The 15,555-nt window shown below is 39.9% G+C and overlaps 1 protein-coding gene across 2 annotated transcripts in view; it reads left to right on the forward strand.

Annotated features, from left to right (window-relative positions):
* The first annotated feature begins 1,842 nt into the window (after positions 1–1,842).
* mapk1.L (mitogen-activated protein kinase 1 L homeolog) overlaps positions 1,843–15,555 on the forward strand; it is a 34,439-nt gene continuing 20,726 nt past the window's right edge. The window contains exon 1 of one of the 2 annotated variants that reach the window (XM_041567692.1): positions 1,843–2,409. In XM_041567692.1, coding sequence (XP_041423626.1) covers positions 2,282–2,409 — 128 coding nt within the window. In that variant the 5' untranslated portion in view covers positions 1,843–2,281. 2 annotated transcript variants of the gene reach the window in all.

The following is a 15,555-nucleotide window of genomic DNA, read 5'->3' on the forward strand; positions in this document are numbered from 1 at the left end:
GTAAAATACTTGCAGGCACTCCCGACCTCTCTCCAAGAACTAGCTCTGGTGCTCAGTGCTGGGGGATCTGCACTCTACACTTTAGAAGAAACAGAACCACCACACACAGAAATCTGCTGAATCCCAATTGATTGCATACTTCCCAACTGCAGATCTTGAAAAGGCTTTATTTAAAAGGTTTTTTTTTAATTGGGGCCCCATTTTACTCAGTTGGAAAGACCATAAGACTGAAGGCCACTTGCCTAATAATGTTGGCCACCTACAGGCAGTCAGAGTAGTGCAACATGGCTGGTAACTGCCATGTCTGATCATTTCACCTTCTGGCACGGATAAGGAGCATGAGCAGGACCAGACTAGCTGCTATTGAATGACTAGTACTAGAGAGTCATGGAAAAACAGACATGGCAGCAGCCAACCATGCTGCACTACTATGCTTTTTTTGACCAGCTATGGGGATGTTGGGCCGTATTTGGGATCAACCATCATTTTTACCGGCAATGCCTGTAAAATACCGGCCATGTGACAACTCTAAATACAGTTCATTTATTTTTATTACAGATAATAATTCACATTGCTGTATTTCAGAGCTTTCTGAATAACTGATTTCTGTATAATAGACCTCATACCTGTAAAGGTATGAGGATTCGTACGATTTTCGAGAGTCCCGACATTTTTCATCCGGCCGAGATCGGTCGTTTGGTCGATAGGACAGGTTTGATTTTGACCTGACCGTTTCCCCGGAGCCCATTGCGCTCTCATCGTAATCCGATCGTTCGGCCATAGGGCCAAACGTTCAGATTACCCCCGATATAGCCATGCCCGTTAGTGGCATATCGGGGAAAGATCAGCTTGTTTGGCGATGTCGCCCTACGAGCGGATATTGGCGTCTATGGCCAGCATAATTAAAGGATTGGGCTTAATCATCAAGCAGAATATAGCTAGAGATAGGGTTGCCCTCTGTGGCGTTTTTAACTGGGCATCAAAACTTAACAGTAAAACATTGAGAATACTAGATAGGAATCCAGCCAGTGATGCAATAACCTTGCCCTGGTGCCATAACTCCACCAACATCATTGTGCCCACCTCTGATGTCATCATGCCTGTTCCTACATCACTGCCCCACCCTCAATGTTATCTGCCCCCGTTTAAGGGTTTAGCCATCAGTAAAGGTGGCAACCCTAGTTTACAGGCCTATAGCTGGCCATAGACGCAAAGATCCGATCGTATGAATCCTCGTTTTGTACGTCCGGCGGAGATTGGTCGTTTGGTCGATCGGACAGGTTAAAAGATTTCTGTCGGCTGCCGATAATATCTTTGTATGTATTGCTAATCGTATGATTTTCAGAGAGAGACTGTCACTAGCTTTGTCAGACATAACTATCGTACGATTGCTGTGAGGGGCAGAACATCGGCTGATCTGTTCTTTAACTACTTATTTGATCGGAATGGTTAGTGGCAGGTCAGGAGATGGGGAAGTCCGATCATTCGAGGATTCATACGATTCTCTTTGCATCTATTGCCAGCTTATGAAATAGAACCTTTTCTGGCGTGAAACACGACTGTCTTGATTAGAGATTTATATTATTTGCTTTATTATATGTGACATATAGCAACTTCCCGTTCTTGTGTTACTTGTCAATTACAAAAACACAGTTATCCATGCAAAAATATTACAGCTTTCCCCATAGCAGGAAAGACCAGTCCAATCAACAGCAGAAAAGACGCTCCAGCCGCCGTACTGCGATCGAAGCGTAAAGTCTAGTCCGGAAGCGCTGGCGAACATTGGCCAAAGCCCCCTGTGCTGTCACAATACGTATTGAAGACGCCCTCCCCTCCTCCCAGCTTCTGTTGGACTACACTTCCCAGCAACCTTCAGATAATCGATGAGTTTTTAAAGCTGGACCAAATCAGTAACAGGGGAGCTGTGAATCAAAACACCCCTAAAAACAGAGCGTTCAGCTAAGGGGGAAAAAAAATAAAAAACGGAGTCGGACGAGTCCACGCCCACTGCAGCAAAGCGTGAGGGGAGTTGCGCCTCTCCAAGTCCCTGCCCGTCGTTCCTCCCCACACACACACCCAGCGGGCGGGAAGGCGTCAGCTCAACAGCGCCTCACACAGCGAACGACTGAGCCAGTGCAGCGAGCCTGGGGCGTCGCCTCGTCATCCGCTCCCCACCAGAAAGGCAGCCACACCCACGGAGGCGCAGACGGAAAGAGCAGTGTAATACCCGCAGCAGCAGCTCAAGAGAAACTCTCCCGACCGCATTTAATAAAAGCAAAACATGGCAGCGGCAGCGGCCTCGTCTAACCCCGGCGGAGGTCCGGAGATGGTGCGAGGGCAGGCGTTCGACGTAGGCCCGAGATACACCAACCTGTCATATATCGGAGAGGGAGCGTACGGCATGGTGTGGTAAGTGCACGGCCCTCTCTCTAATCCTGCTCATGGCCTTCCCCTTCTTCAGGCCGCAGCGTGTTAGGATTTGTCTGTCCCGGCCCATCCAGCTTGTGCAGCCGCCTCCCCACGCACTCACCAACCTCTAACATTCCTCCAGAATAAATCATTATTTCTCTGTTTAGTGCAGACAATCGCCTTGTATCTGCATTGAGCAATCCCGTAGCCATTAATCGCTGCCAATAATCACTGCATGCGCCATTGCTTTCCGCGATATTATTGCTCTCTCTCTCCCTTAATGCAGATTTGTGCTGATTCCCCCCCATCGCTGCGGTGTTATGGTGCCGACCAGTCTCTCTCTGCTGTATGGGAACATGTAAAACTAGATCAGTCTGCTAAGGGCTTTAGGTGTAGCCTCAAACCCACCCATACAGCCTGTTGCAATCTCTTAATTAGTAAAATAGGTGTGTGTATAAGGCCTGACCTACCATTGCTGAACTATTAACTCCTCAATCCATTGACAGTCAAGTCTTTAAGAATTGTTGTTGGAGAACAGAGGGAGTCAAGGTTGTACTTGCACTTAATGCTCTGTATGTGCAGCGTATATGTGAAGTGTTGGGGGTTTGAGGTTTATGCTTAATCCACTGTGAAACATGCTCATAAGTTAAAAAAAAAAACAATTTTACATTTGTTTGGTGTTTATCGACAGTCGTTCATGTTGTTTTCCTCTTGTCTTACATTCTTTCTATCTCTCCTATATCTGCTGCATCACCCAAACAGCTCATAGTGTAGTTTAATGCCATCTCCTAGGTCTGCTGCTAGTCTTTTAACATAGAACTGGATCTATTAAGACTTTCTTATTGGACGTTTCATTAAAGCGGTGGATCACCTTTGCGATAACTTTTAGTATGATGCAGAGTGGGATATTCTGAGACAATTGCCAATTGGTTTTTATTATTTGCAGTTTTTCTATTCAGCAGCTTTTCAATTTGCCCTTTGAGTAATCTGGTTGCTAGGACCCAAATTCCCCTAGCAACCATGCATTGATTTGAAATATGAATAGGAGAAGCCTGAATATAAAGATGAGTAATAAAAAGTAGCAATAACAATACATTTGTAGCCTTACAGAGCATTTGTTTTTTAGATGGGGTCAGCGACACCCATTTGCAAGCGGCAAAAGAGTCAGAAGAAAAAGGCAAACAATTATAAAAACTATCAGAAATAAATAATTAAAACTGATGAAAAAATTGCATAGTTTGTTATAGAATGGCTAATTCTAAGTTACCTCAAAGGTGAACCACCCTTTAAGACAGTACCGTAACTAGAGGGGGGTGGGCCCTGATGCGTGGTGTGCAGCCGGGCCCCTGCCCCCCTCCTTATGGCCCGAATTGTAGGCATTTTAGTGGCGCGGGGGGCCCTCAGGGGGTGCGGGCCCTGGCCGCTCGCACCCACTGCTCCCCCGGTAGTTCCGCCACTGCTTTAAGACCCAAATGGCTTCCATGTTGTAAATCCTATGTCTACCAAAAAATATGGCATGCCTCTTGTACGGTAATATGTCACTGCTTATATAGTTAGTATAACATTGTCATTGCACTATAGAAGGAGAGAGCCTTTAATATGTGCCCTTCTTACTGCACTACTAAAAATATTCCCAAAAAACGTATGCATCACTGGAAATGCTCTGCACTTTGCAATATAGGGTGCCAGCCAAACCCAAGCTAGTGCCACTAGTAGACCCGACTGTGACTGGGGACTTCAATTTACCTTTCCCTTTGTAAAAGTAGAGCTGAGGTTGGCTATCCACACCTTACTGTGGTTCTGGGAAATTACTTTTAGGGACTTGGCAAAGAGCAAGAGAGATCTGAATACCATGAAGTGAATTAGAGCAGCATTGCTTGGCTCTTGTTTATCTCCCAACACACTTAATTGAAATTTGCAAACCAGCCCAAATCTTGAACCATGTCCATAGTATAAAGATATTATTTGGGATTACTGAGCCACCACACACTTATCAATAATTAGACAAAGATATTATTGTACATACCTTTTCATTAAAAAAATAAATATTGTGGCTTGATTTCTATAAAGGATAAGGGAAGGCTGTAATGTAGGGGGATATAATTTTTGCAGGCCCCCCCCCCAGTTACCTTGTTAATACTAGGGATGCACCAAATCCACTATTTTGGATTTGGCCGAATCCTTCGCGAAAGATTCGGCCGAATGCTGAATCCTAATTTGCATATGCAAATTAGCGGTGGCAAGGGGAAAACATTTTTTACTTCCTTGTTTTGTGACAAAAAGTAGTTATTTCCCCCCATCCCTAATTTGCATATGTAAATTAAGTTTTGGTTCAGCTAGACAGAAGGATTCAGCCGAATCCTGCTGAAAAAGTCAAAATCCTGGATTCGGTGCATCCCTTGTTAATACTTATTTGCAGATTTGCCCAGTGCTGATAAATGCCACCGGGTGTTTGTTTTGTTTTTTTCCTCCAAAGAGCAATACCAAGTTGGGGTCACCAGAGGTGCCTTACAAAATATGCCCCCTACATTACAGCCTTTACTTATGCTTTAAGTAGTAGTCAACTACCACATAAGTACATTAGTGTGAAACAATTGTAAATGGCAATAATCTGAAATGGTAGTATATCATTAATGTTAAAGGGGTTGTTCACCTTCTAACACTTTTTCCAGTTCAGTTGGTTTCAGATAGTTCACCAGAAATAGACCTTTTCAAATTATTTTGTTTTCTATTTGTGACCATTTTTCTAATACTGAAGTGTAAAGTTTCATCACCTTCTAAAGCACCTCTGGGAAGGGGTTTGCTAACTCTGTAACTGTTCTAAATTGATACATTTTGTTTTGAGTGGAACCCCTTAGTTTCATTAAAGGCAGCTGTTAGAATTTACAATAGTTGTTAATCCACAGATGCTGCTGAGAAACGTATCAACTAATGTAGCAAATTGTAACAGTTCAGATGCTCCTGGATCACTGAGCTGCCAGACTGAAATAGTAGAGACAGGAACATTAAACTTTTTATTTTGGGAAACGGTAAAAAATGGAAAGCAATTGAAAAAATACTTTATTTCTGGTGAACAATCTGAAAACTGAACTGAACAAAAAGTGTTTGAAAGATGAACAACCCCTTTAAGCTGAAGTTGTTCTTAATATGCTAGTTTTGTTAATATATTTGTGTTAAATTTATTTAAAGGGGACATTTTGATTCAAAATGGAATTGTGCAACTGTTTTATCACATTTTCAGATAGCAACTTTTCTCCACACGGGCAATAAAAAGACAGAAGTGGATACATGTGCCCAGTTTCTATGAAGCAATGTGTTTTTATTATTCTTGAATTCTTTTTGTATTTTTTGACCTTTTGAGTACATCTTACCAACTTGTTTATATATTAGCGGCAATGGCACACTCATGATGGGACAAAACACCTGGAATTGCTGCTAGTGTCCTGATGCTCAGCTGAGCTTCATAGACTGAATGGTGCACTGATGACGAGTCAGGTCTTGCAGACCTGTTAGAATAGGACCACATGAGCACTTGCCAAGCAAAACCCTCTAATTTTTTGGTTGGTTAAGCTTTTAGGAAAGCGCTATGCGTAGGTCAATAAGCTTACTGGTCCTCTAAAATGTTATTTGATGGGTATATTAAGGCCGAAACTGATTTGTTTCCAAATTTGGAACCACACCTATAACTGAGAAATAATTGGCAAGTACAGATACAAACCCATTATGTGTACAGCATGCCAACAAATAAAAGAAGGGAAAAGTACAGGCTTCTATGCAAGTACAGTCACATATATCATAGCCACAGTGGGATTTATTTCTTCTTTTAATAGTAAGAGTTCCACTTTTATCTACTGCCTTTCTCTCTACGTAAACAAAATGCTGAGTTTGCAGACCAAACTAGAGCATTTCTTTCCAGTACCACAGACTTTACAGAGTAAAGAACATACATAAATATTTCTACTCAGTGGTAAAAAAAAAAAAAAAAGGTATTTTAGCTAAATCTTAGGCGTTTACTGCTTCTATGTTCACCAAATGCCAAATAGGATATATAGTAATATGTAATGTATGTTTTTGTCTTTTGTGATGTTACCATGCCTCTTTTGTCCAGGTAGAAACACAGCGCACTATTTCAAAGTGTTTCCACTCTTCACAAAGAATTGTGGATTGTATTGTATAGAAAATGTCATTTTCACACACAACATTTCACACTTACTTCAACCCACCCATTCACAGTTTTAAAAATCTCAGATTAAAGATTATTTTTTGTTACACAATGTCTTTAAAAGAATTGAACATTTGTAGATGGGTAAGGTCTGTGGGCGGTTAATGTATCTTTGTTTTTATCTATTTTCCTAATTAAAATATTTCAACTTTTTGAATTTTATTTCCTCTTGTATCTATGAAGATGTTAACTGCTTCAGTTTGTTTCAGTTTTTAGGTTTATGTCCAAGTTAAATAGCAAGTAAAATCCTTGTTTTAGGCTGAGTATTAGTGATGTGTGGGTTGGGTAAAACCTGCGACCGACTTCCGGGTTCCCTTTATAGACGTGCGCCGCCCCGCTGATGACTTCACAAAGGGGGCGAGCAGGCGCGCATCTATAAAGGCGGAAGTCGAAAGCCGGCAGTGTAAGGTGGCGGCATTTGCTGGTAGTGGGCGGGTCTGGTTTTAACTCTTCTTCCTGCACTCCCCGCTCGCCACCCACAAATGGGGGTGCGAGGTCAGCCAGAAGCCACCTGACCCGTGGGTATCGGTCCAGCCCGCACAACACTACGTATGAGTACCAGTATGTATTTCACGGTTTTTCTGTTGGGTTTAAAGGAACAGTAACATCAAAAATTAGTGTTTTAAAGTAAGAAAAATATAATGCATTGTTGCCCTACACTGGTAAAACTGATGTTTGCTTCAGAAGCACTACTATTGTTTATATAAATAAGTTGCTGTGTAGCAACGGGGACAGCCATTCAAAGAAGAAAAAACCCAGGTTACACAGCAGATAAGCTCGGTAGAACATAATGGTGTTATCTACTATTTAACCTGTGCAATATAGCCTTTTTTCAATTTCTGCTATTGCTACACCGCAGATTGTTTATATGAACTATAGGAGTGTTTCTGAAGCAAACACATCAGTTTTATCAGTGCAGGGCAATAGTACATTATATTTTCATTACTTTAAAACTCAATTTTTTTGTGTTACTGTTCTTTTAAGCTATTACTAGGCAGCTACAAAAAAGCAATCATAAATATCCGTGTGACGTAAGGAATGCTTGCCACTGTCTCAGACTGGAAGGTCACAGTCCTCCTTATCATTTTATTGCCTCTTATTGTGCTTTATTCACTTTACATAAATGCAGCTACTGATGTGGGTATAGCCTGCCAACAAGAACTATGCATGAATTAATCCATAGCATGGAGATTTCTCATAGACCATAGGGTATCCTAAATCTTCGTCTGCATAAGTATTACTTGTACTAAGCAAAAAAGGTTTATTCAATTCTCATTTTGCTGCCAGCAAGTAAATTCTACCTTAAAGGAGAAGGAAAGCTCGCCGGCGCTAACCCCCCTCCCCCCTCCCGTGTATTGCCCCCCCTCCCTCCTCCCCCCTGGCCTACCCCTCCCGCTGGGCAAATGCCCCTAACTAGTTACTTACCCTTCTGCGCAGGTCCAGTCCAGGGAGTTCACAGGCGACATCTTCTTCCACACGATCTTCTTCCTGCTTTGACCGGCGCATGCGCAGTAGGATCATTTCGCCGGTACGATCTACTGCGCATGCGCGTGACTTTTGGCGCATGCGCAGTAGATCCGTACCGGCGAAATGATCCTACTGCGCATGCGCCAAAACGCCGGTCAAAGGAGGAAGAAGATCGCGTGGAAGAAGATGTCGCCTGTGAACTCCCTGGACTGGACCTGCGCAGAAGGGTAAGTAACAAGTTAGGGGCATTTGCCCAGCGGGAGGGGTAGGCCAGGGGGGAGGAGGGAGGGGGGGCAATACACGGGAGGGGGGAGGGGGGTTAGCGCCGACGAGCTTTCCTTCTCCTTTAAAGGTCCCCTAGTAACTTGAGTTGTATATCTAGGACTATAAGATGTATTCAATCTCAGAAAAATAAGATGTTATTGTAAGATTATTAGAACACTGTCCATGTTTTCTCCTGTGTGCACATGCTATTTAATCTTAAACATAAGATCGTTATCTTGCTAAAGAGGCCTACAAGATCTGTGGAATGCATTGTCATGTCTGCACTGGTTTTGCAGCTTTCTTTACAATTTGAAAACTTGTTCCCTTAATCATCTGTGTGGTTTGCTCTAAAATCTTTGATGTTTCCCTTTCTCTCCAAGGGAAATAAATCTCTCGCAAATGTATTTTTTTTTTTTTTTTTTATTTCTCGAATGACTGTAATTTTCTGATTTTTGTGTATTGTTTCTAAGCAGTATGTGCTATTTGACTAAAATAATTTGTACTTGTGTATTTATACCACCGCTACTAACATCAGGAGATTATACAAATCTTTAAGGACTACAAATGACTGTAGATTTTACTGTATCAGCCAGTAGGGAAACAAACCCTTTAATTGTAAAGATCCATGCATCTGACCATAAAGCTGTCTTTTTAGGTCATTCTAGTCTGTACTGCCTGACTATCTTATGCAAATGTCCGCTCAGGGGTCAACTCCTGCAATTCAGCTGTTGAACTGAACAAACAGAAGAGTAGAAAGGTAGCCATACACCGTTATTTATGGCCACTCTTATTACTATCCACTCATTTTGTCACTTATTGAGCTTAGGGACCCACTCACAATACTGCATATACATAATAGAAAATTCACAATATAAGGCTGATTAGCAGATAATTACTTCATAAAATATGTTACCTACATAAAATATATTGAGTGATATAAAGAAATTGAAGTGCTGATATTTTCTTAACTCATTGTTTTTTTCCTTATGCCCTATAAATGTGTTGTTGATCCTGCTTGCAATTACAGACTTGAATATGGTTGTAATTTTCAGGCCACCTTGCCACAACCACATTTATCACCTCTCATCCTCATTTATAGTCTGGGTACATATGCCTTTTATACTTTACTAACCCAATATATTGTCCCATAATGACAGTCATCATCATATGCCTTTTATACTTTACTAACCCAATATATTGTCCCATAATGACAGTCATCATCATTTAGCATTTAAGATTAACCCCACCAATTGCATTGTGGTATGCTCTCTCCCCAAAAAAATCAGGTAGGTTAACATATAGGCACAGGCAAGTTCATTGACTCCTAACAAAACTGGACAGAGTGTGTCAATTTAATAAGGATAGGCTTATATATACACACACACACACACACACACACACACACACGCTGCTTAGGACAAAGAATGTCCATCCCAGAATTATGTCCGAGTAGCGACAGTCTCCCATTGATCTAGTCAGGCAATACATGCAGAGATATTATCTTTAGCCAATATAAATCTTTTAACCTGTCTGATCGACTGAACGACCGATCGCTGGTACGAATCTTCATTTCATACGGTGGTATCTTTGCGTTTGTGGCCAGCTTAATACATTCCACTAAGGCTCACTGTTGTAAATGAGGTATTATGTCCATAAAGTGCTGCGAAAAATGTTGACACTACATGTATCTGTTCCGGAAACCTGTTGTCCACAAAGCTCAAAATCATGGAAAGGCCATCTCCTGTAGACTCTTTTCTCCAAATAATCCAAATTTATAAAACCAAGTTCCCTTTTCTCTGTAATAATAAAACAGAAGCTTGTACTTGATCCAAACAAAGATGCAATTAATCCTGATTGGAAGCAAAATCACCCTATTGGGTTTATTTAATGTACATGATTTTCTGTGTAGACTAAAGGTATGAACACCAGATCCCGAGCATTCCCATACATGTATATCTTTTAATCTGGCAGTATTCCATTATATATACTCCCCACCTCCATCATGAGCAGATATAAAACCGATTTTAAAGACTGTTCCCACAATACCTTGCATGTACTGTGATCAACAGATTGCATGTTACATGCTGTAATCTAAAATTTCATTAGGTGAAGAAGTATTAAGTATTTTACTTGTACTTGCAGGTTCCATGTATTTCAGTTAGTCTGGCATCAGCCTTGTAGATGAAAATATTTAGTGCTGTGTTTTGTTTTCGATAGTTGTGCTGCGCCACATGGCAAATCTCCAAGGTAGTCGACAATAAATATTTGAAAATAATTAGAAGTATTTATGTACAGGAGGACTACATCTAGTTTCTATGATGTGATTATACAGTCAAATTCTTGTCTGCTCCTTTGCCCATTGTTTGATCAAAGTGGCATACAGCTGGACGACAGCCAGTTTTTTATCTAATATCTTCGAAACTCTAAACAGCCAGATCACTTGGGTGCATTGACAAGCTTATGCTGTTTGGTTGTTGTGAATCCGCTTTGCCTGCTATAATAGAGCACAAAAAGTGCACCAGTTTTCTATTTCTATTTACCCTGTTTATAGACTGGCACCTCCCTCTCTGCTTGCTTGCTTTTTTGGAAATGGCCAAAGCATTGGTCTCACAGACTGATCCTCAGCCATTGTAGCCTACTGTAATGGAAGAGAGACTGATCCTCAGCCATTGTAGCCTACTGTAATGGAAGAGATCTCAAATATCAAAAAACTATTTTTGAAGCCATAATACTAATATTAAAGTGATAGATATGTAGAAGCCTAATCTTCCTTTTGACAGAATAACTCAACTAAGGCTAAGTAGAAAGGGGGACGTGGGAGCACTTAAAGTATAAAGGAGATGCAGCAGATTTGGCCAACTTTACAGATGCTTTGATAAAGCAGTATTTTACATAAGGGCTGTTTCCTGTAAATTATTTTGGAGACCTGCAATGTTCAGGGATATAGTTGCTTTAAAGGCAATCTATACGCGTGAATAATACAGGCCTCTATATAATTGAATTGCATAAAAACCACTAATATGTAAAACACTGTTTCATTTGAATAAAGTTTCATTTCAAATGTCTTTTTTTTCCCTAATACTGAAAACTGCCATTTTAAATACTAAAATCTGCCCTCTTTTATTTGAGGCTCTGTACTGTGCAGGCGAGCCAAGGGCACACAGATGCAATGGTACTGAAGCCAATGAATGGATTCTAGCGATGTGCGGGCTAGCCCGAATCCCATATGTTTACCCGCGAGTCGGGCACCATATCAAGTCTTCAGGTCGTAGGCTGGTTTGAGTTAAGTGGTTCCTTCTGCTCTCCCCACGACCTAACACGTCCGACTTCCGGTTGCACTTACCCCGCCCCTTTCATGAAGTTGGGGTGGGTCTTTAAATGGTGAAACCAGGTGCATGCGCGTTGGGGTCAGCGCATAATTAATGGACACAGTTCTGTCTTTTGCGCCCACGTTAATTCCTGTTACATTTAGCGTGTTGCAACCTGCATTATTTCCTGTCAGCTGATCAGTGAGTGACACTGAACGTCACAAAATAGTGGGCTTGGGTAATGATGGTAAAAAGGACACTATTATGTCACTATGTGACAATTGTCTAACTTTGTCATTGTTTCCTTCAAATAGGTCCACCAATACATTTGTATGGCAATAACCTGTAAGTGTGAATGCACTCTCTCTGGCAGGGGGTAAATAGTACAGAATGGCCTCCTGTGCCCTTATAGCAAAGAAATGACCAGCCCTCTTTTCTACCATTTGGGTCCTGGCAATGCAAATAAAAGGGTTCTGGCATATTTTGTTACATTTATTGACAAGGTGAAACATTTAACATTTGACTTTCAACCTGTTGTGCCTGGGACTGTCATCTCTTTGTAGGGATGTTTATCTTGTTTCCTACCTTATTTTTCTTTTGTCATGGTATTATTTTGTGTGCATCTGTTTATGTATATTATGGGATGGATCTGCTGCGAAAATAAAAGGCACCTATAACCTCTCAACAGGATTTTCCCGATTAAAAACTGCAGCAGCCCACTCATCAGGTTGGATAAACTCTATGCAGTCTTTATGTGGTTCTGCCACCACCAAACACATGCTGTCACCATCCACCATCAACTTAATATGCACATAAAAATGTGTAGTTATTGTATAACCATAACATACTTATGTTAGAATGGATTGTGTCCGTTCCCAGCTCTAATCTTGGAAGACTTTTGGGGGGGTGGGGGGTTGTTTGCTCACCTTTTGAGTTAACTTTTAATGTGATGAAGAGAGTAATATTCTGAGACAATTTGCTATTGGTTTTAATTTATCTGTAGTTTTTGAGCTCTCCAGTATGCAATTTCAGCAGTGTGGTTGCTAGGGTCCAAACTACCCTAGCAACCATGCTTTGATTTGAACAAGAGACAGGAATATGAATAGGAGAGGTGCCCTTTAAATATACATTATAGTTAGACCAGTTATTGAAACTAAACTGAACTTTTGTCTCCATTAATTAGTACAGGTACATTTCAGAGTAAATCTTGCCTCATAGAGATATAGATATTCGTACTTTTAAAATTATTACTTTTAACACTAGCATGGAATATCTAGAACTCTTTGCCTTTAAGAAAATGTTTTTCTGTCAAGCAATCTTTGTATAAAAAGACAAGTTAATATCTGTTATTGTAAGTACTGTAGTATTTTTCTAAACTATAATTATCTCAATTGAATTGCCTGGCTTAAAGATCAACTTAATAATTTAACCTAAAAATAAACCATTACATGCGGTTTTAAGCTTTAGCATTGTTCTGAAACGCCACCATTTAGTAGCCCAGAGAAAAGTGTGATTTTATTCCTACAGTAAAACTTGTCACACTAAATTGTGAATGTGGTGCCTGAAGGGGATGTTTACAATACACTGGAACATGATGTGGTACAGTGCAACTAAGACTGAGGCCTGCACTAAAACTGCTCTTTTGAATCGCACACTGCTGGGAACACCATAAAGGGAAAATAAGTTTACGGTATGTTTCTCTTGTCGGTGTCGGCCCTTTTTTTAAATTAATTTATTTATTTTTAATATGTTTGAGTACTAAATCATTGTTTTCTGAACAGCTTATCTTTTTTTATGATAGGCAGATGTGGGCCCTATGGAAACCTTTGTAACAGCCTCTGCTACTCGGTAGCTTATTTGTAAGAACACACAATTATACTAGTGCCTAGTGACCATATGTTTAAATGCATACAACCCCTTTCATATGTTCGCAAATTCTAGCTCTTCATGCAACACGATTGCAAGAGACAGTGGGTGGGTTTGTGCTAAATTATACCTGTACAGTTGCCTTTAGCAGCCAATCAATAACGGGCCAACTACAAGCCCTTTGAGGAAGTGTGTAAGTATAAAACGCATCAGGCCATGTTTATTCAACAGAAGTCTAAAAAAGAATTATAATTTCAAGCAGCGGTTATTCAGCATCTGCTGATTGCTGCTTGGACGTAATTACTATATATATATATATCTATCTATCTATCTATCTATCTATCTATCTATCTATCTATCTATCTATCTAATTTATATTGTACTTGTTTCCCAAATTTCTAGGTCCAGTTAACTAAGGAGAGTAGGAAGCTGAATTGCTTCCCTATGAAAAGCACAGGCTCCCTGACTTTCTACACCAGAAGCATTGCTCCGCTTTACTGCCAATTCTAGTGCTTTTGCAAAAATTGTGTTCAGGAGATGATTTAAAGATTATTTTGAAGTCATTTTTGCAGTACATTTTAGCAAATTGATTTACAGTAGATGCACAGTTTAAAAATAGAAGAAAAAAAGATATTCTCATACTCTGGATTTTTAAAAAAAAAAAAAAAAAAATTCATTGTCACTGGAAAGGAGGCTACCAATTTTTAATATGTAACCTACGATGGAGCTATGCCTTTGAGGGTTTTTAATGAACTGTTTATGAATATTTTCTAAAGCTCTTTATTGGAAAAGGCTCAATTTACTGTTGATTCATACAAAGAAGTACAGCTTTGTTGCTATGGCAATTTAAACTCCCATCACGTCAAGAAAATGGGAGAATAGAATTTAGAAAAGTAGCGATATTTATGGAAATAAGAGCATTTTTTTTTCTTAACTCTTAAGCATACTGCATACATTTGATATAAACGCTTATTAAAATATAGGTGTTTTTAGGAAAACAGTTATTGGTTTTAACATGCGTTTATTTAACTGGCAATTTGTAAATATGATTAGGAGCTTGCACTGCTTAATTAAAATGTCACTTATAGATTTCAAATAAATAGGGCTCCATGTTGGGAAAGAACATGAACAATGTCAGGAGACCTGATGGTCATTACAAGGCAGTTGGCTGTTGACATTTGCCAGTGAAATTAAGAAAAATATAGATTTTCATTACTAATGCAAATAGGAGATTTTCATTGCTGAAACCTTCAACATTAGAAATAAATGCACATGCATAAAACAAAAACAAAGATACAGTACTCCCCATTTCTCACTTGTGCGATCATTTTCTTGTGTTTGCATTTTTTGGATGGCTTGTCTTCATGGAAGATGGCAAAACAAAGGAATGCTACATTGTCACAACTTGTTTAGGATGATCCTTATGTCTACAAAATGTAGACTTCCACAAGCAGTTGCCACTTTAACATAAGGTACTCAAGATAAATAGGATTCTTTGTGCAAACTAAAAGACCTGTACGGTTATGGGATATTTTATGCAGACACCCATTATCCAGAATTAGCTGAAATATTCTAATGCCACGTGTACAAAAATAGTATATATATATTTAAATGATTGCCTTACATTTAGGCCCTGTGGTGCTCTCAGGGAGAACAAAAAAAGTTAAAGAGCACTCCCCCACATGCAGAAAATTTAACAGATTTCGCATACCATGTTCGATTTGTTGCCAGAAAACCTTTCATTTTTTGATGTGTACTTTTGTCTGCTGTTTAAAAGGGGCACTACATCTGTTGTTCAACATGAGTCCAATTAATAGGGCTTCTGTTGAACAAACTGTTTTTGCTGTTATTGTGAGCGTAAGGGATGTTGGTAAATTGTATATTATCATCATGGCCTTTAAAGGCTTTGACTAATGTGTCGGATTGTTGAAAGGTTGTTCAACTATTAAGTTTCTTATATAGTACACCAGAGATGCTTACAGTTGCTCAAATTTTATTTTTCTAATACAGTATTAACGT

The sequence above is a fragment of the Xenopus laevis genome, chromosome 1L (assembly GCF_017654675.1).
Source record: "Xenopus laevis strain J_2021 chromosome 1L, Xenopus_laevis_v10.1, whole genome shotgun sequence".
NCBI lineage: Eukaryota > Metazoa > Chordata > Amphibia > Anura > Pipidae > Xenopus > Xenopus laevis.